This window comes from Elephas maximus, chromosome 15, assembly GCF_024166365.1.
Source record: "Elephas maximus indicus isolate mEleMax1 chromosome 15, mEleMax1 primary haplotype, whole genome shotgun sequence".
NCBI classification, from domain to species: Eukaryota; Metazoa; Chordata; class Mammalia; order Proboscidea; family Elephantidae; genus Elephas; species Elephas maximus.
Window position 1 is genome coordinate 17,774,311 of NC_064833.1, and position 17,462 is coordinate 17,791,772.

Sequence of the window (17,462 nt, forward strand, 5' to 3'; positions counted from 1 at the left end):
TAGACAAATTTATGAAATATTTTATGAAGGCTAAGAAGGAATAACCTTCATGGGATATAAATACTATACCCTTTTCACAGTGGAATGGTGTTTTACATTTTTCTAACTAGTATCCACAGAAATATTCTGGAATTTTTTTTAGAAAGAGTTGGGGAAAATGCAAATCAAACCTTGGGTAAGTATTTCATGCTTGTTCTTATCTGTTTAGGAAACAAAGTATTTCACAAAAGAACCACATTCCATGAAAAAGCATGTTGTTCTGGCTTAAATGTAATCTTTTCTTCAGCAAAGTCTGATTCATATCAAAGCATCTTAGGAAATTCAAAACCACTTTGTAGGCAACTGAATGTCATAGTATCTTCTGAATTCCATGACAATGCTTTCAAACCTAATATTGTTGTTTAACACTGTGCTTTTAAACTCAGATATGTGCCATTATTCCATAGGCTCCACTGCCTATTAGATGTCAAATGTAGTTATTTTCTGTATTTTGATGAGTTTTTTTTTGCATATATATGTCTGCCTGTCTGTACATATCTATACGCTTGCTTATTTACAAAATGTAAATCTAAACATATTTTATTTAATACATCAATACGCTAAATAAATCAATAGGGGATAGCATGGAATTAAGAATCCCAATCCTGGGACCAGACCACCCAACTTCTAAACCCAGCACAGCGACGTACTAGCTCTATGACTTTCGAAGGGTTATTTAACTTTCCTGAGCTTTGTTTTCCTTATATGTAAAGTAGGAAAAATAGCTGTACCTCCTATATAGGGCTGGTGAGGATCATGGTTGATCATATGTAGATACGTACAATAGCACCTGGGACAAAGTAAACGCTCAATAAGTGTTAGCTATTACTGGTTATTCTCAGGCTCCCTGCAGAGTCAGGCTACGGTTCGTTCAGTTGAATTAAATATTCTAGTGGATAAAAAGTTGCTGTGGAGACTATAAATAGATTAGCACTCTTTACATGGTTAGAATATAATCAAAGATACTCAGTTTAAAGACTCTGCTGGCCTAAGTCCACAGATTTTCAGGGCTGAAAGGACATTAGAGAGAGTCCTGTTTGATGCCCTTCTTTTAGGGCTAAAGACACCGAGGGGCCCCAGACTGATGGCGGCGCGTGGGGAGTCACTGAGTGAGGCAGAGCCCAGCAGGATGTGGTCGCTTCAGATGACACTTAGGCTCCCGGAAGGCCGCAGCAAAGTTTCCATGATGAGCACCAGTTATCTGCAGTGACAAGCCTGCTGCCAGACCATCCTATGCCTGAGAATGACAAAATCAGCCACATATTTGGAACTGTCAATATACAAGGTAAACATCGATGAATAAACTGGTTTTGCCTTATAACCTTAATGCTATTCTTTACTGATAGAAAATGCTTATAATTGTGTGTGTTTTTGGGGGGGGTCTATGTTTCCATTTCAAATATCACCTAAAAGACTGTTAGTTAAAATGTAACAGAAAGCAGTCTGAAGTACCAGAAAAGCCGAGCAGGTCCAATCCAGCACTGCGGGAACCACCTGCACTGCCAGAACAGCACAGGCAAGACACAGCGCAGACAATCAACGTTTTATTTAAAATTATACAACACTTAAAAATAAACACTATAATCTGCTTGGAATTTTTGTTTTGGAACTTAGAAAAATGTTTTCAGTTATACTTCAAACCCTCAAGTTTTCCCCCCAGCGAAGCAGGGGGACAGTCCTAACTGCGGGGAGAAGCGTGGTGCTTGGCAGATGGCTGAGGCAGGAGCTAGGCTGCACTCCCCGTGGGCCAGGTGGCTTTCTCCTATTCTGAGTGACGGTTTCTTTTCTTGTTGTGGCTTTCAATTGCCCTTCTGAGTGCTTCATCCTGGACCAGATCTGACATTCTCACATCTGTGTGGCTACAGCCGATTTTGGGGCAACTGTGAGGGAGAAATACAATACAATCAAGTCAGTTTGCTTAACTGCCAAGCTCTCAGCATAAACTTCTTTCATATTTGAGTATTTACATGGGACTATGTTAACAGAAAGGAGCCCTGGTGGCACAAAGGTTACGTGCTCAGCTGCTGACCGATAGGTTGGCAGTTCGAACCCACCCAGCAGCTCTGTGGGAGAAAGACCTGGCAATCTCCTCCTGTAAAGATCACAGTTCTACTGTCACAGGGCAGTTCTGTTGTCACAGGGGTCACTGTGAGTCAAGAAGCGACTTAACAGCATATAACCTAACCTAACATGTTAACAAAAAGATGTTATGTTTTACAGATCAGAACCAATGCCATTCCTTCACTGACTCACTGAGTGCCAACCTCAGCTTGGCACTGCCTAGGGGCTGGGGACAGAGAAGGGGACCCAGCAGTGCCACCCATGCAGCCCCCTTTCAGTTGAGGAGACGCTCACTGAGTGACCAATTAGGCTCATGCTGCACTTTCCGGTCGCATTCAGTGCTATGGAGAGATGAAGCAGGGTCAAGGGAGCATCGGGGCTCGGTGTCAGAAAAAGCCGTTCCGAGGAGCTCCTGAGCAGAGCCATGAGGGGAGTGAGGGAATAAGTGATGTGTGTGGCCCCGGCTGGGGGTCCCTGGGTAGTGCAAATGGTTAACGTGCTCAGCTGCTAGCCAAAAGGTGGGCAGTCTGAGTCCAACCATTGGTGCCTCAGAAGAAAGGCCTGGTGATTACTTCTGGAAAATCAGCCATTGAACACCCCGTGGGGCACAGTTCTGCTCTGACACACACGGGTCGCCGTGAGTTGGGGCTGACCTGACAGCGCCCAGTATAGAACATACAGGGGCCCGGGCTGAGGCGACAGCAAGGGTGAACGATGGTGGAGGCAGCAGCATGGTGCCCTGGACAAAAAGGAGGGCACTGGGATCTTATTTTAAATATGGTGAGGAAACACTGGAGGGTTTTGAGAGAGGGGAAGGGTGGGATTTAGTTCACATGCCAAAAATATGACCCTGGCTGCTTACAGGAGAACACAAGGTAGGGGCAGGAGCGGAAACGGGGAGAAGCGTGAGGAGGACCCTGCGGAAAGGTGCAGGAGATGACGGTGGCATGGCTGAGGTGGCGGCTGTGATCAGGTTCAGGATACATTTGAAAGCAGAACTTGCAGGACCTGCTGATGGTTTAGGTGTGGAAGGTAACAGAAAGAGAAGAGTTGGGCTTCATTCGAATGGTCTGGCCCGAGCAAATGGGCAACTGGGGGCACCCCTGCTGCAATGGGGAACACGGCAGTGCACAATCACGGGCCTTACAACCTCCGTGAGGGCGGAGGGATGGAGTCCAGAATCCTGACTTATATGGCTCTGTCTGAAATGCCTATTGGACCTCGCAGTGGAGAGACTGAGTGGGCCGTTGACGACTCAGAGGACTGGCTGTGGCTGCGAAACCACGCGTGAGTCATCCTGACAGAAGTGGAACTTGAAGACACGGCTCTGTTTAGATGTGGTCACCTCTGAAGGCACCGGGTTGGATTAAGTCACCTGATTTTTTCTCAGTGTGAACCAGATTTTGGTAGAGGAGAGCGTCCAAATTTTGGAGTCATGCAGACCTCAGTTGGAATTGCATCTCTACTATTGCTTCTAGTTATGAGGCCATGGACAACTCACTTTACCTTCTGAGCCTCTGTTCTCCCAGATTAAAAATGAGGGGAGGATCCCTATTTCACAGGGTTACAGGCAACACAGAGCCTTAATAACGTTCCTTCCCTTCATTACCTCCTATGACTATAATTTGTTCCCAGATCATCATTCTTCTGGTAAGTTTTAAAGTTACCGATCTATTCATATCCTGCATATACCCAACACATGTTGTTGTTGTTAGCCGCTTTCACGTTGGCCCCAGATCCATGGTGGCCCCATCACAATGGAACAGTTGTGGATCAGATTGCTGTGATCCATAGGGTTTTCATTGGCTGATTTTCAAAAGTAGATTAACAGGTCTTTCTTCCTAGTCTGTCTTAGGCTGGAAGCTCCATTGAAACCTGTTCAGCATCCTAGCAACATGGATGCCTCCACTGGCTAACGGGTGGGGGCTGTGCAGGTGGGGCACTGGCCAGGAATTGAACCTGGATCTCCTGCATGGAAGGTGAGAATTCTACCAGTGAACCACCACTGCCCTCATGCCCAACCCAACACATACCCAGGCACATGCATGCATTCATTTGACCCTTCTCTGTGATTAGACCTGTGCAGAGTTCTAATCTGTGAGCTTGGGGGTCCAGCCGTCAGAGGCAGCTTTCCAAAAAGCACAGGCATATTAGGACCAAAACCAACGAATATAAGACAAAAAATAAAAACCTGAGGGGAAGAAAGCTGATCGCAGCAGCTCTAAGTTGTCTAGCGGGAGGATGCATAACAGTTCAACAGGAAGGAGAAACTTTTTCTTGGCTCTGATCTCTGCATCAAGAAGTCTATATTACACAGGTATTAAGCAATGTAACGAATAGTATGCTCAATAGCAATACTTATTTCTAAAATGCTGAGATGTCCCTTATATGTTCAAGGACATGTGTTACACCATAGTTACAGAAAGGCAATTATATGAAAGAGGAGCAGGGTGGTTTGGCCCAGGTGTGCATCATTTTGATATATGGCTTTGCATTAAAGTGAAGCTTGGGGATGCTTGAGAAATATTTTCTACTAGTTTAAACGTCTCTATTTTTTCTGTATTTACTGACGAAGATCAAAGACCACAGCCGTCAGTATGGATTACGCCTCAACATAAAGAAAACAAAGATCCTCACAACTGGACCAACAAACAACATCATGATAAAAGGAGAAAAGATTGAAGTCGTCAAAGATTTCATTTTACTTGGATCCACAATCAACACCCATGGAAGCAGCAGTCAAGAAATTAAAAAACGCATTGCATTGGGCAAACCTGCTACAAAAGACCTCTTTAAAGTGTTGAAAAGCAAAGATGTCACCTTGAAGACTAAGGTGCGCCGGACCCAAGCCAAGGCGTTTTCAATCGCCTCATATGCACGCGAAAGCTGGATGATGAATAAGGAAGAGCGAAAAAAAGTTGATGCCTTCGAATTGTGGTGTTGGCGAAGAATACCGAATATACCATGGACTGCCAAAAGAACAAATAAATCTGTTTTGGAAGAAGAAAACTAGAATGCTCCTTAGATGCAAGGATGGCAAGACTACGTCTTACATACTTTGGACATGTTATCAGGAGGGCTCGGTCCCTGGAGAAGGACATCATGACTGGTAAAGTAGAGGGCCAGCAAAAAACAGGAAGACCCTCAACGAGATGGACTGACACAATGGCTGCAACTATGCGCTCAAGCGTAACGACGACTGTGAGGATGGCACAGGACTGGGCAGCATTTCGTTCTGTTATACACAGGGTCACTATGAGTCGGAACTGACTCGACGGCAGCTAACAACAGCAACAATTTTTTTCCTAGCCTGTCCCCCTACACCCTGGAATCTCAAAGTGAATAATTCCTTTAAGTATGACCTTATGAAGAGGATATGGACACTTTCATGACTCCAGACAGGCAATTTTCATCACTTAAACTTTTATGAAATGGAAATGCAACTTGAAGTAGGTTGCCAGGATGACACGTGTTGGGATGAACCTCACTTCATATGTCAACCCATTGAACGACCACGTCTGACTGCCAGGCCCCTGCACAGCAAAGTTTTTATCACTGAGAGCCAGACAGTGAATAAGCTGGCCAAGGAAGTGGAGAGTGAGGTGAGGAGCACTTCCTGGTGACATCAGCTGGTCCTAGTCAGTATACAGCATTCTGAGAATGGCTGGAGGAACCACCACCCCACTCAGCTGCAGAACAGGCGTGCATGCTCATTTCCATGGGATGGAGCCCAGGGTGATCTGTGTGTTAAGGAGAGAAGTCTGAGCTCACCCGGGGATACACACCTCAGGAGTCAGAGGCATTAGCTAAATAGCCCTCCCAAGGGGAGCCAGATGGCCCAATGACAAAAACACAGTCTCCAGCCTGAAAAAGACCTGGGCGCAAACCTGCTGGCTGTGACACTCCAGGCCAGTGACTTAATTCTCGGTGAATCAGTTTCTTCCTCTATAAAACTGAAGGCAGAGCATAGGGTTGTCCTGAGAAGCAGGTGGGCCGATGTGTGTCAAGGGCTGAGTAACTCAGTTCAGGCGCTACAATGCACCAGTTCCTGCTCTAGTCCACGGCTTCTGCTCCCCAGAGGCTGGTGGAGAAGAGCCAGCCCCACTGATAGTGTCGGTGTGACACAGGGATGCTGATGATGTACAGGGTGCCAGGGGAGCACGGAGGATGACATTTTGCCCCACATAAATAAGGGTTCAGGGAAGGCTTGCTGGAGGAGATGTCGATGTAGGGGCTAGGTGAGAACATTGTTTCTCACCACGTGTCAAATAAACGAACAAAAAATTTTAAACTAAAAAGAAGAGGAGAAGGCCCTAAGGACATGCTCTGAATCAGGGCACACCTCCTCTGGAGAAACAACACTCTAGGCAGGCAGTAGTGCATTAATCCCCCCGACATCCTGGTCAGCAAGTTAGGCGTGGCAATGCCCAATCTTAAGCTCTCGCATCATCACTGTGCAGGAGTCAGACCTGCAGGCCTTGAAGCAGAGGCTGGGTCTTGAACTCAGGTCATTGACAGGGAAGAGCATTCTATAGGAAGCTCAGGAGTGTCTGCCGAGCAGAGGAAACCTGGGTCTCAGGGGTCCCAGGGTGCTTTGGGGAACACTGGCCTCTGCATCAGCTCAGAAGTACAAGATCCTGAGCCTTGCGAGTTCCTGGATTCGGGTCCCAAGAATTCCAAAGTCCAATCCGCAAGCTCTAGAAAGGCCTAGAGATACCTCAGGAAATCTGAGTGGGATGAATTCTCATCATACCTAAATGCAGAGGGTAACTCTAGCCTGCAACCTCTGAGTCTAAAATAATGTGTCGCTAAGCAGTGAGGTAAGTCATAACACCACCAACAGTCTTGACCTTATAATAACCTTACTGCCATTTGTTTAGTGCTCTGTAGTCCAAAAAGAGCTTTCTCATACATAGCTTGCTTCTCCATTGCCCAGAGTCCAACCAGACCTGGCCTGGAATTCCCCACCATTTCTCTGATTCCTGATTTCTGTGAGACATTGTTATTATCTCCACTTTATAGATGAAGAAACCGAGGTTCCGAGAGGTTAAATAAATGACTTGTTGGTAAAATGGTAACACAAGGACTATGAGCTCAATGCTGGGGTCTGCTGTTCAACCACACGTTTAACCCAACTTTAACTGAATCTTATCCGACACGCTCTTCAATACAACTGCTTGTTTAGCACAGCTCCTGTTACTAAACTAAAAAGGAAAGGGATGGCTGTGGTACAATTGGAAACATCTTTATTAGTAGGCAAATCATAAGACGCCTTTATTAGGAAGATAATAAATAGCTTTATTAAGACACATATTTTAGGAAATTTTTCTAAGAACTGTATTTAGTTAGGGCTGAAGTCTCAACAATTTTATTCGGATTCGAGCCAGTGCAGCGAGGTCGTCCCAGGGCCTGACGCGCGCACAGAAAACGCTGTCAGCTCAGTGAGACGATGCACCTACAGCTCCAGTCGGACGAGAAATCACTGGAACAATCTGGGAGGAAGACTGAGAGTCTCCAGTGGGATGTGTCACAGACACGTTAAACAAAGGGAACCCAGAACTGCTCATGACCCGAACATGCCTCATGGGAAATGACACCACCTTGTGCTTAATCAGGCACCTCTGGAGTCAGTGCTGAAGAGGCCCTAATTCTAATCTATTGCCAAATGCCCCTTGTCTTCAAGACCCTGCCCACTACACCCTGCCGTTCCCCTGATACTCAGCTCTTCTCTCTCCTGGCTATGCCGTAGACCGCTTCCCTGGAGTCTTCTGATTACCTCTGTAATTAATAAACAAAATGCTTTTTGAGGCTCTGGCCCTGTGCCAGGTGCTGAGGGAATCGCAGCAGAGCTGGACCCTGGCCTTACAGAGCTCAGAGCCAGTCTGAGGTTCTGTCCTTGCTGGCTCCCCCTTGCCTCCATTCCACAGCTGCGTCTGTGACAGTAGGTGAGTGGGGTTGACTCCTTTATGCTGATAACTTCACAGTGAACATCTCTAGCTAGAGTTCAAAACCCCATCTTTCTGTACCTCCTGGGTATGTCCAAATGGCTGCATTGCTGGGACCTCAAACTTAGCATGACCCGAACTGAGTCTCTCATCATCTTTCCTACGTCTTCTCTCTGATGCCCTCTCTGTTGGCTAATCATACCATCCATCTTCTAGATGGTGCACTGGTTAAGAGCTCAGCTGCTAATCCAAAGGTCAGCAGTTTGAATCTACCAGGCACTCCTCGGAAACCCTATGGGGCAGTTCTACTCTGTCCAATAGGGTCACTATGAGTTGGAATCGACTCAGCGGCAATGGATTTGGTTTGGTTTTGGTATTTTCTAGACACACAGGTTAGAAATTTCAGCCCTGCTCCACTTCTTCCTCCCTCCTACGCTCAGACAATTGTACCTCCACAATCACTCTCATTCTCAATCCCTTTTACCCACGACTGGTGGCTCCATCCAGGTGACGATTATCTCTAGCTTAATCTACTGCAGAAGTATCCTAATTGACCTTTTCACCCCAGCCCTTTCTAACCTGTCCCTCGCACTGCTATTGGGAGGGAGTAACTTCCTCAACCCCAGACTGGCTCACCTTGCTCCCTCAAAACCCTGCACGGTGCTCCCTTGCCTAAAGAATAACGGTGACGATAATGAGGAGGAGGAGGAGGAGGAGGAAGACAATGGCATAATGTTTGCTGAGTCTTACTGTGTGCCAGGAACTGCTCTAACTGCTTTACATATACCTTATTTAAACTTCAAAAGCACCAGGGAGGCAAGTAACAACTATCAGCAATTTATAGGTGAGGGAACTAATAAAATCCAAACTCTTCACCATGACATTTAAGGTCCTCTATCTTTTTTCATAACGAATTGTTACGCTACTTTCCTATTCTTATTGCCCACAGCGTTTTTCCATTCTCCCTCTAATATCCAATAACTGCAATTACTATCCACCAAGTAGAACAGGGCTGGAATGGGGTGGACCTCTTGGCTAGAAGACTCTTCTCCGCTATTCTCTGAAATCCTTCCCATTCTCCAAGGCCCAGTAGAAATACTACCTTTTCTGTAAACCACCCAGACCTCTTCCATTAGACTTGTCATTATAGTTCAGACACTGAAGCATGAGAAGTATGACATTAAAAAAAAGAAAGCTTCTCTAAATGACAAATTTACTCAAGTGCTTCCAAATATCACGTACAAATTCAAAAGGCAAAGTGCACTAGGAAGTCAAAGTGTGTCATTAAGAAGATTCATTTAAATGTGACGCCTGTTCACCCTGTAGTTCCCTCCTTCCTGGGACGTGTGGTGAGAAACATGCTTTGTATCAGTGCCTGCCCTTTTCAAACCTGACTCTAGGAGGCTATCGCAAACCAAAAGAAGGGGGAGCTGTTAACAGAGCTCTCTGGGAATACCTATTCTTAGCAATTACGTTAAGAAATTCCATTTTTGATTATGAGCGAACGAACATTAAAAAAAAAATTAGTAGGGAAGGAAAGGTTTTACAATTCTGAATTGAAGCTAAGAAAATTCTATTCACAGAGTAAAATGGCATGCTCACCAGGGAAGCATGACATCTGAACTATAAATCAGGAACTCAAAACAGGTAACAATGCACTCAGGCAATAGTCTCAATTTTGCAATGATTAGGTCCTTCTTCCAGAATAAATAGGGCAAATTACTTACTTAACAGCCATCAAGATCTCTACAGTCTCAAATACCCTATCTCTAAGTCCACACTCCAATGAGGAGTGGTGGAGAATTCCAATTTTAGGTCTGGACCACAAATTTCTGGGTGATGGACAAGCAAACCACACATCAAAGGGGCCCTTATCAGAAGAATATGGAGAACTGGTCACACCTGCAATTCCACTCCTGTGACAAATTTGTGATAAGAGCATTGGAAATACCAGACTACGTCAGAGTCAGAGTCAGCCTGGCCAACTCAGGATTCCTTGTTTGACAAACCACATTATAGGAAAGAGAGCCGTGGTCCTCAAAAAAAAAAAAAAAATATATATATATATATAGAAAAATTCCCCAAACATTACAATTAAAAAAAAAAAAAAAATCTCCCATCGATTATCCATGAATTTATTTAAATCTTTCTTTCCCCAGGTTATTTTCTAACAGCACGAATTCGTAAAAATTCCTGTTATCTAATGATTAAAACTCAGCCCAGTTCTTTTTTCTCTTTTTTGAAGGTGCGGTCAAATAGCTGGGTTCTCCAGCTTCTTCCTGAACAGATTACTAATTTTTTCCTCATGTATTGTTTTTACAGAAAGTCAGTTTCCATGTTTACACTATTCGGGAGGTGAATGTAATTTAGGGGAGATGTTTAAGCATCTTTTCCTCTAGTATTAACTCACAACTTCTGATTAGCTACCACTAGGGAAGGCTCCACCTTCCTGCAGCCACTTACCAGGCCTTTTTCTTTCGTCTGTGCTTAGACTCAATCATGCGAACAATGGCTTCCTCTTCGTAGGTGTGGCCACACACTTTGTTTTTCACTGGCTTCTTCATTTCCAACTGCAATCAAGGAGAGATGAGGTTTTCAGGAATGATAATGATTAACTTCCAGTAACTTCTCCAAGTCACCAATTATCTGGAGCTGTTTTTTTCCCAGTCCTGGGCCCTCTATGTTTTTCTCATTCTCATTGCTTTCGATCCTTAGGGCAGATGACAACAGAAGAAAATGGAGGGAAGCCAGCAATGTCACTTGGCCTGTGGATGTGAATTTATTCCTAGATCCTTAAGGGCATGATTGACTGTAAGCTCTTTCCAGCCCAAGAACCTTCCATGCATACTCTTGAAGTCTCATTACTCTGCTTCCCGCCCTCCTTGGCTCCAACAGTGAAATCAAATCAAAAAGCAAATAGGAATTCTTTTGCCTCTGTGAAGCAATTATCTTTTCTTTCAGAGGAAGTTGGAGGAAACAGTACCTGTGTAATAGGGCAGATGAAGTTGGTCTGACTTTGGGTCACAATCATATCTTCATCAATTCGTTCTGGTCCATCAGCCTCTCTCTCTGCTTGAAAACCACCTAGAGGAAAAGGGAAACGGAAGTCATTACACCCGTTTGGTCTAACATTACCCCAAAGATGGGAAGGAATGAGGGAAGGAAGATTAACACTTTCTCAGGGTCTATGGCACTTTGGTGCATACTAACTCTCCTAACCTTCAAAGAATCCTGCAGGGTACATATGACTCTGCCCACTTTTGATAAGGCAATTAAGCCTCAGTGCAGTAAAATAACTTTTTCACAGTTACAGAGAATTAATTTGTGGGGAAATAGGGCCCAACAGGAGCACTGGTGGCCGCAGTGGTTGAGAGCTAAGCTGCTAACCAATAGGTCATCGGTTCGAATCCACCAGCTGCTCCTTGGAAACTCTATTGGGTAGTTCTACTCTGTCCTATAGAGTCACCATGAGTCAGAATTGACTTGATGGCCATGGGTTTGGTTTGGTTTTATTGCCCGATAATAAAGGGCGTGGCTTTGGAGTCAGAGTCTCTGGTATCTCACTTTCAGCTGTGTGATCTTGGGCTAGCAAAGTCCTCGCCTTTTTAAGCCTCTACTTGATGGCCTTGTTGCAAAGATTACAAGAGACGAAGAATGTAATGTGCTTAGCACAGCTCCTGCTGCAAGGAAACCTTCAATAAATGGTAATTACTGTCAGGCAGTGCAGGAGTAAGGAGCCCTGGTGGTGCAGTGGTTAAAGCGCTTGGCAGCTAACCAAAAGGTCAGCAATTCAAACCCACCAGCTTCTCCGAGGGAGAAAGATGTAGCAGTCTGCTTCCGGGAAGGTTCACAGCCTTGGAAACCCTGTGGGGCGGTTCTGCTCTGTCCTATAGAGTCATAGGAGTTAATTGACTAGCCAGCGGTGGGTTGGGTTGGAGTGTAGGAGTTCTCAAACATTTTGGTCTTAGAACCCTATTACGCTTTTAGATATTATTGAGGACCCCAGAGAACTCTCTTATGTGGGTTCTATTTATCAACATTTTCCATATTAGAAATTAGAACTGAGGAATTTAAAAAATATGTATTTATTAATTCATTTAAAATAACAATCACAAACCTATTACATGTTAATAACACCTTAAAAATTAAAAGCAACTATATTTTCCAAAACAAAACAAAAAAACCAGTGAGAAAAGCAGCATTGTTTTATGCTTTTGCAAATGTCTTTAACGTCCAGCTTAACAGAAGACAACTGGGTATTGCTATCTGGGTATGGATTCCATCTGTCACGGTATCACATGTCGTGTAGCTCTGGAAAATTCACTCATGAAAAGAATAAGAGTGAAAAAGGCAAATGACATCTTGGTATTACTACGAAAATAGTTTTGGCTCTCAGAGAGCCCTAGAGGTTCCCTGGCCCACACTTTGAGAACTGCTGAGCAAATGAGTTGGCTTTGGCCATAGCAGTGTCTCATTCTGAAGTCCATGTTCGTTTCATTACATCTTACTTGCCCCTCACTGAGGGAGAAACGGTGATAGGGGAGGGGACTTCTGAACGGGAAGGTGGGAGTGAGTATTTCATACGACACCCTTTCTATGTGGGGAAGGAAAGCTTTTCATTCTGCACAGAAATCAAAGATCTTTCGCTTTTTTAAAAGTAAGTGTTGATGGTGTAGTCCTTCCTCCCTCCTCTTCCCTCACTTTCTTCTCCTTTCCTTCTTTTATAAATAGTAAAAATAATTTGGACATTTTAAAACTGCTTTGCTTTGAATGTGTGAGAGCACAAGGCCTGTCTCTGGTTCAGACGGTTTTGTGTATTTTTCAACTCCATAGAACTGATGTCTCCACCCTGGCCAGATGGAGTGTTTGTCTGAAAAGGTACTACCAGGGGGAGGAAAAAGGCCATAAGATTGACTTTACAGCCTGGAGGATAATGGGGGGAACGGAAGCCCACACAGCTCTTGTTCAAGGTCACACGGTGAATTAATAGCTGGAACCCGGGTGTTCTGCCTCCAATTACTGTCATTTTTTTTTCCTGAGGGGGAGGTTCGCCTTTTTGCTTTAGCAGGGTAGTACTATTTGTATGCCAGCTTCCTGCCCTTTCTTAGGGAAATGTCCCTAAATCCAACTCTGATTCCTTGAAGAAGGCAAGACCTTGGGGTCTGAAGACCCCAGAGCCTGGAACTGCCCAGGCGGGACAGTTTTAACCACTGGGCATTAAGGTACAGTGCCTGAGGCCTTCCAGCTTTTTAGGGGCCTATAAAAACGTTTGAGATCTTGAAAACCCTTTACTGGCTACAAAACAGAAAAACTACCACACTGATATGGGTAAATGTTAAAGGTCTACAGAATGTAATATTATGTTAACTCTATTAGCTGGTGATTTGGTAATAAGAAATATTTCATTTGAAAGTAATATGCAGGTTGAATTTATTTTTTAACTCCATAAGAATTTCTAAGTAAGTGAAGAGAATTGCTGGGAAATTGTTAGCCACTTTTAAGTTAAATCAGTTATTTGTACCCAACCTATTTCCAAAGCAAAATTATAAAAATATGTTAAAAAATTTTTGTCAGCAACACAGTTATAGAAGGTTGCCATGTTTTGGTATGTTTGCTATGATGTAGGGTGAGGTTTCTGAAATGACAGTCCTCCGACGTAGGGAGGGCTTCTGTGCTCCCCAGGACCTGGTACTGATAAAGCAAGAGTCAGCTGCTCTCAGGTCTTTTTATCAACCCGGCGACTCCTCACAGTGGCGCAAGAAGGTTGGACAGGTAAGGAGAAAAGCCAAGGAGCAGAGCTGGGAGCCCTTCTGCTGCTTTGATTCTCTTTCCACAGGCTCTTCCTGTGGCTGCTACAGCCCATTCCTGAGTTTGCTATTCTAAAAAAAAGTGTCTTATTGTAAACTTCTTACAGGGTTTATTCTAGGACAGCCATCGAGCTGATGGGAGATTTCTGACTGTACATACTATACTGTGAAATTCACCAGAAAATCCGTCAGATGAATAACCGAGTTCAGCCAATGTAAAAGACTGTGGGTTTGGTTTTTATGTTCTATTTTTAAATTTCAAAAGGTAGAGGAAGCAAGAAAGCACAACTCAAATGTAATGCCAACCACCAGGAAAGGCTGAATGGGGAACTCAGAAATTGTAGGTGGCCACCAGCATCAGTGATCTCGAAAGAAGAAGGTAACAACAAAAGTGAGGCTGAGGAAAAATGCCAGCCATGAGTAACAGCCACAGACAGAGGGTATAAAAAGAGAAGACTCTCAATAGCTCATCTTCTCAGAGACAGAACGTTTCCTCACCCTCAAGCTGTATTTACAGAAAGTGATATTAACGTTGGGATTCTACAATGTGCTAACAAAAGGCCACATCAGTGTCACTTACACTAATTTCCCTGACTCAAAAGACATAAAAAGAAACAGTAAAATTTTTTTTGATAAACTTGGAAAAAGGAAGATAGAACAAAACAAAACAATAGCTCACCTACTAGAATCACAGAGGTTTTAAAATTGAGTTTATCTATGCTAAGCCTCTCATCTACATGAGGATGCAGAGATCCAGAGAAATTATAGGTTTAAGCCAACGTCATGCAGATACATAGTAAGTAAGTATATTGCTCTATATTTTTGCTTGTGCTAATATGACTAGTAAAACTGGTATATTGGCTCTGTTATCAAAAATATTTCATTTGAAAGCAAGATGCAGGGTTCTCCACCAGATTATTATTTCATTAGTAATAGGAATATTTCAAGTTCACTGAATGCTCTATATCAGATACTATTTAGCACCTGCACTGTGTATAATCTCATTTAATCCTCACAAAATATCTATGAAAAACTAACATATAGTTATTCCCACTGTGTAGATGATAACATTTAAATCAAAAACTCAAACCTATTGCCATCAAGTCGATTCTGACTCATATTGACCCTACAGGACAGAGTAGAGCTGCCCCATAGGCTCTCCAAGGAGCAGCTGGTAGATTCGAGCTGCTGACCTTTTGGTACCTCTTAACCACTGTGCCACCAGGGTTCCAGTCAATCACATAATAATGAAATAATTAAATTAAATCAGTTTAATCTTTTTTATTAAAGGGAGCATATCTTCCTGATTATAAAGAGAAAAACAAGAACACCAGTTACACTATTTTCCATATACCTATATGAGGTACGTTGTTAGAAGTAAGTGCCAGTGTCAGCTTCCCACCAGACGGGCAGTCTCAGGGACCCGCACCTTACATCTAGCTACCTGGGCTCAGGGTGCCCAAGTGCTGGCCTGACGAAGGGAAGCTCCGGCAGGAAATAGCATCTACAGAGTGCCCTTGGGGAGGTATGGGGGTACGAGTTACCAAAAAAAAAAAAAAAAAAGAAAGGCCAAACCCACTGCTGTCGAGTCGACTCTGACTCATAGCGACCCAGCAGGACAGAGTGGAACTGCCCCATCTTTCTCCTGAAGAGCTGCTGGTAGGTTCAGAAAACCAACCTTCTGGTTAGCAGCTGAGCGCTTAACCACTGGGCCGCCAGGGCTCCTGGATATTCGTTCAAACCAAACCCACTGCTGTCGAGTCGATTCCGACTCATAGACAGAGTAGAACTGCCCCATAGAGTTTCCAAGGAGCGCCTGGCGGATTCAAACTGCCGACCTTTTGGTTAGCAGCCATAGCACTTAACCACTATGCCACCAGGGTTTCCGGGTACTCGTTAGGTAACCTAAATGTGATTATTTCCTGATATCACAAAATGAACACCAAAAGGAGGAAGGAGAAATCATGAACACGCTTGAAGGAGTAATAAGCTGAACAGTCAAGCCTATGAATTTGCCCTGGTGATATAAAGTTGGGATAGTTGAGGGCACTTACTGGATCCCGAGATCTGGTTTCACGGGTAGTTAGTTATGACTGCTAGTGAATAGCTAAATAGCTCTCCCTTGGTCTTACTCATTGCAGTGATCATCTACTCAGCTGCTCAAGCCTAAATCCTTGGAATCATTCTTCATTATTCCCTTTTCTTCATTCCTCACATCCAACCCATCGGCAGGTTCTGGTGACTCTGGTTCTAAACCATGTTCCAAATCCAGCCCCTTCTCTCCTCTACTGTAGCCCTCAGTCCAAACCACTGCAGCCTCCTGACCAGGTCTCTGGAGTAGCCTCGTACCTGGTATGAGTGCTTCAACTGGGGCTGTGTCTCTCCCATACACGGTTCCTACAGTGGCCTCTGCAGCCCTCCGTGGTCTTGTCCCTCCCAGCCTCTCTGACCAGTCTCTCTTTCACCCACAGCACTCAAGTCACACTGGCCCTTTTTCCTGTTCCTGAAACATGCCAAGCTCCTTCTTATCTTAGGGCCATTACGCTAACCTGTCTGGAATGTTCTTCCCGCTGATCTTTGCTTGTCCTATTCCAACTTGTCATTTTAAAATGTCAGTTTAAACATTATCTCTTCAAAGAGGTGTCTCTAGTGTCCCAAGCTAAAGCAGACACCCAGGCATTCTCTTACCACACTACGCTTGCAACTGTCTGCGTCGCAGAAATCCCTCTTCTCTACTGTCTTGTCTCTCTCCTCCCCTCCATCCCTATCTTCCAGGGAAACAAAACCTTTGCTGTCTTGTTCACTCATGTTTCCTGGAATAGAAAATAGTCCCTGGCATATAGTAAGTAGTAGGTGTTCAATACACATCTGATTAGTGATGTGCTTCATCCAACAAGCAGAGTGGGCACTTTTCACAAGGATATACTTAACGTATTTAACAGACGTAGCAACACACACACACCCTCACGCAATGATGGCTTTATAGGTTTTAGGCAAATAACAGAGAGAACTTCACTCTAGCTCGGGGTGCAGCCTTGGACCCTGATTACTGTCAAAGGCAGGAAGTAAGTATATGTTTTACAATTACAGTAGGTAGTGTGGTAATTACAAAGGAGAATCCAGACATGGTCTTGTGGTCAGAAAATACATTGGGTTCTGGCCACACACAGCCCTGGTATTAGTCACTTGTCTGTCTTCAGGCATCCCAAATTTGGCCACCAGCTGGGCAGTTTTATGCCAGCCAAGAAGAAAGTTGACTCCTATGTGCTTTTTTCAATTAATCCTGAATATTTTCCTGAAAGCACTTTTCTCTTAAAGTTAGTAGCATAGGAAGAAAATACTTTATGAATGTTTGCCTGCTACAGTGTTTGCTGGACTGTCCAGATTATTCTACTTGCTCTTTTCTAGGATGGTATATTTGGAGAGGCTGAGCTGATGCACTGAAGATTCTGGGGTCACCCCCATGTGCAAAAGAACACTGAATCCAAGTTTGAAACTCTATAGGTATAGTGTAAGGGTAGGTGTCTGTGCCAAGCTCTGACTCATTTCTTCTACCTGGTAACTTACAGCTAGGGCTACCTGTGGACTCAGACACATCTTAGACCCCATG

The 17,462-nt window shown here is 44.2% G+C and overlaps 1 protein-coding gene across 1 annotated transcript in view; it reads right to left on the minus strand.

Annotated features, from left to right (window-relative positions):
- Positions 1-1,508: 1,508 nt before the first annotated feature.
- NSMCE2 (NSE2 (MMS21) homolog, SMC5-SMC6 complex SUMO ligase) overlaps positions 1,509-17,462 on the minus strand; it is a 271,346-nt gene continuing 255,392 nt past the window's right edge. Inside the window, exons 5-7 of the mRNA XM_049854355.1 lie at positions 11,029-11,129; positions 10,509-10,615; positions 1,509-1,919 (exon numbers count right to left, since the gene is read on the minus strand). Coding sequence (XP_049710312.1) covers positions 1,802-1,919; positions 10,509-10,615; positions 11,029-11,129 — 326 coding nt within the window. The 3' untranslated portion in view covers positions 1,509-1,801. The remainder of the gene's footprint in view (positions 1,920-10,508; positions 10,616-11,028; positions 11,130-17,462) is intronic.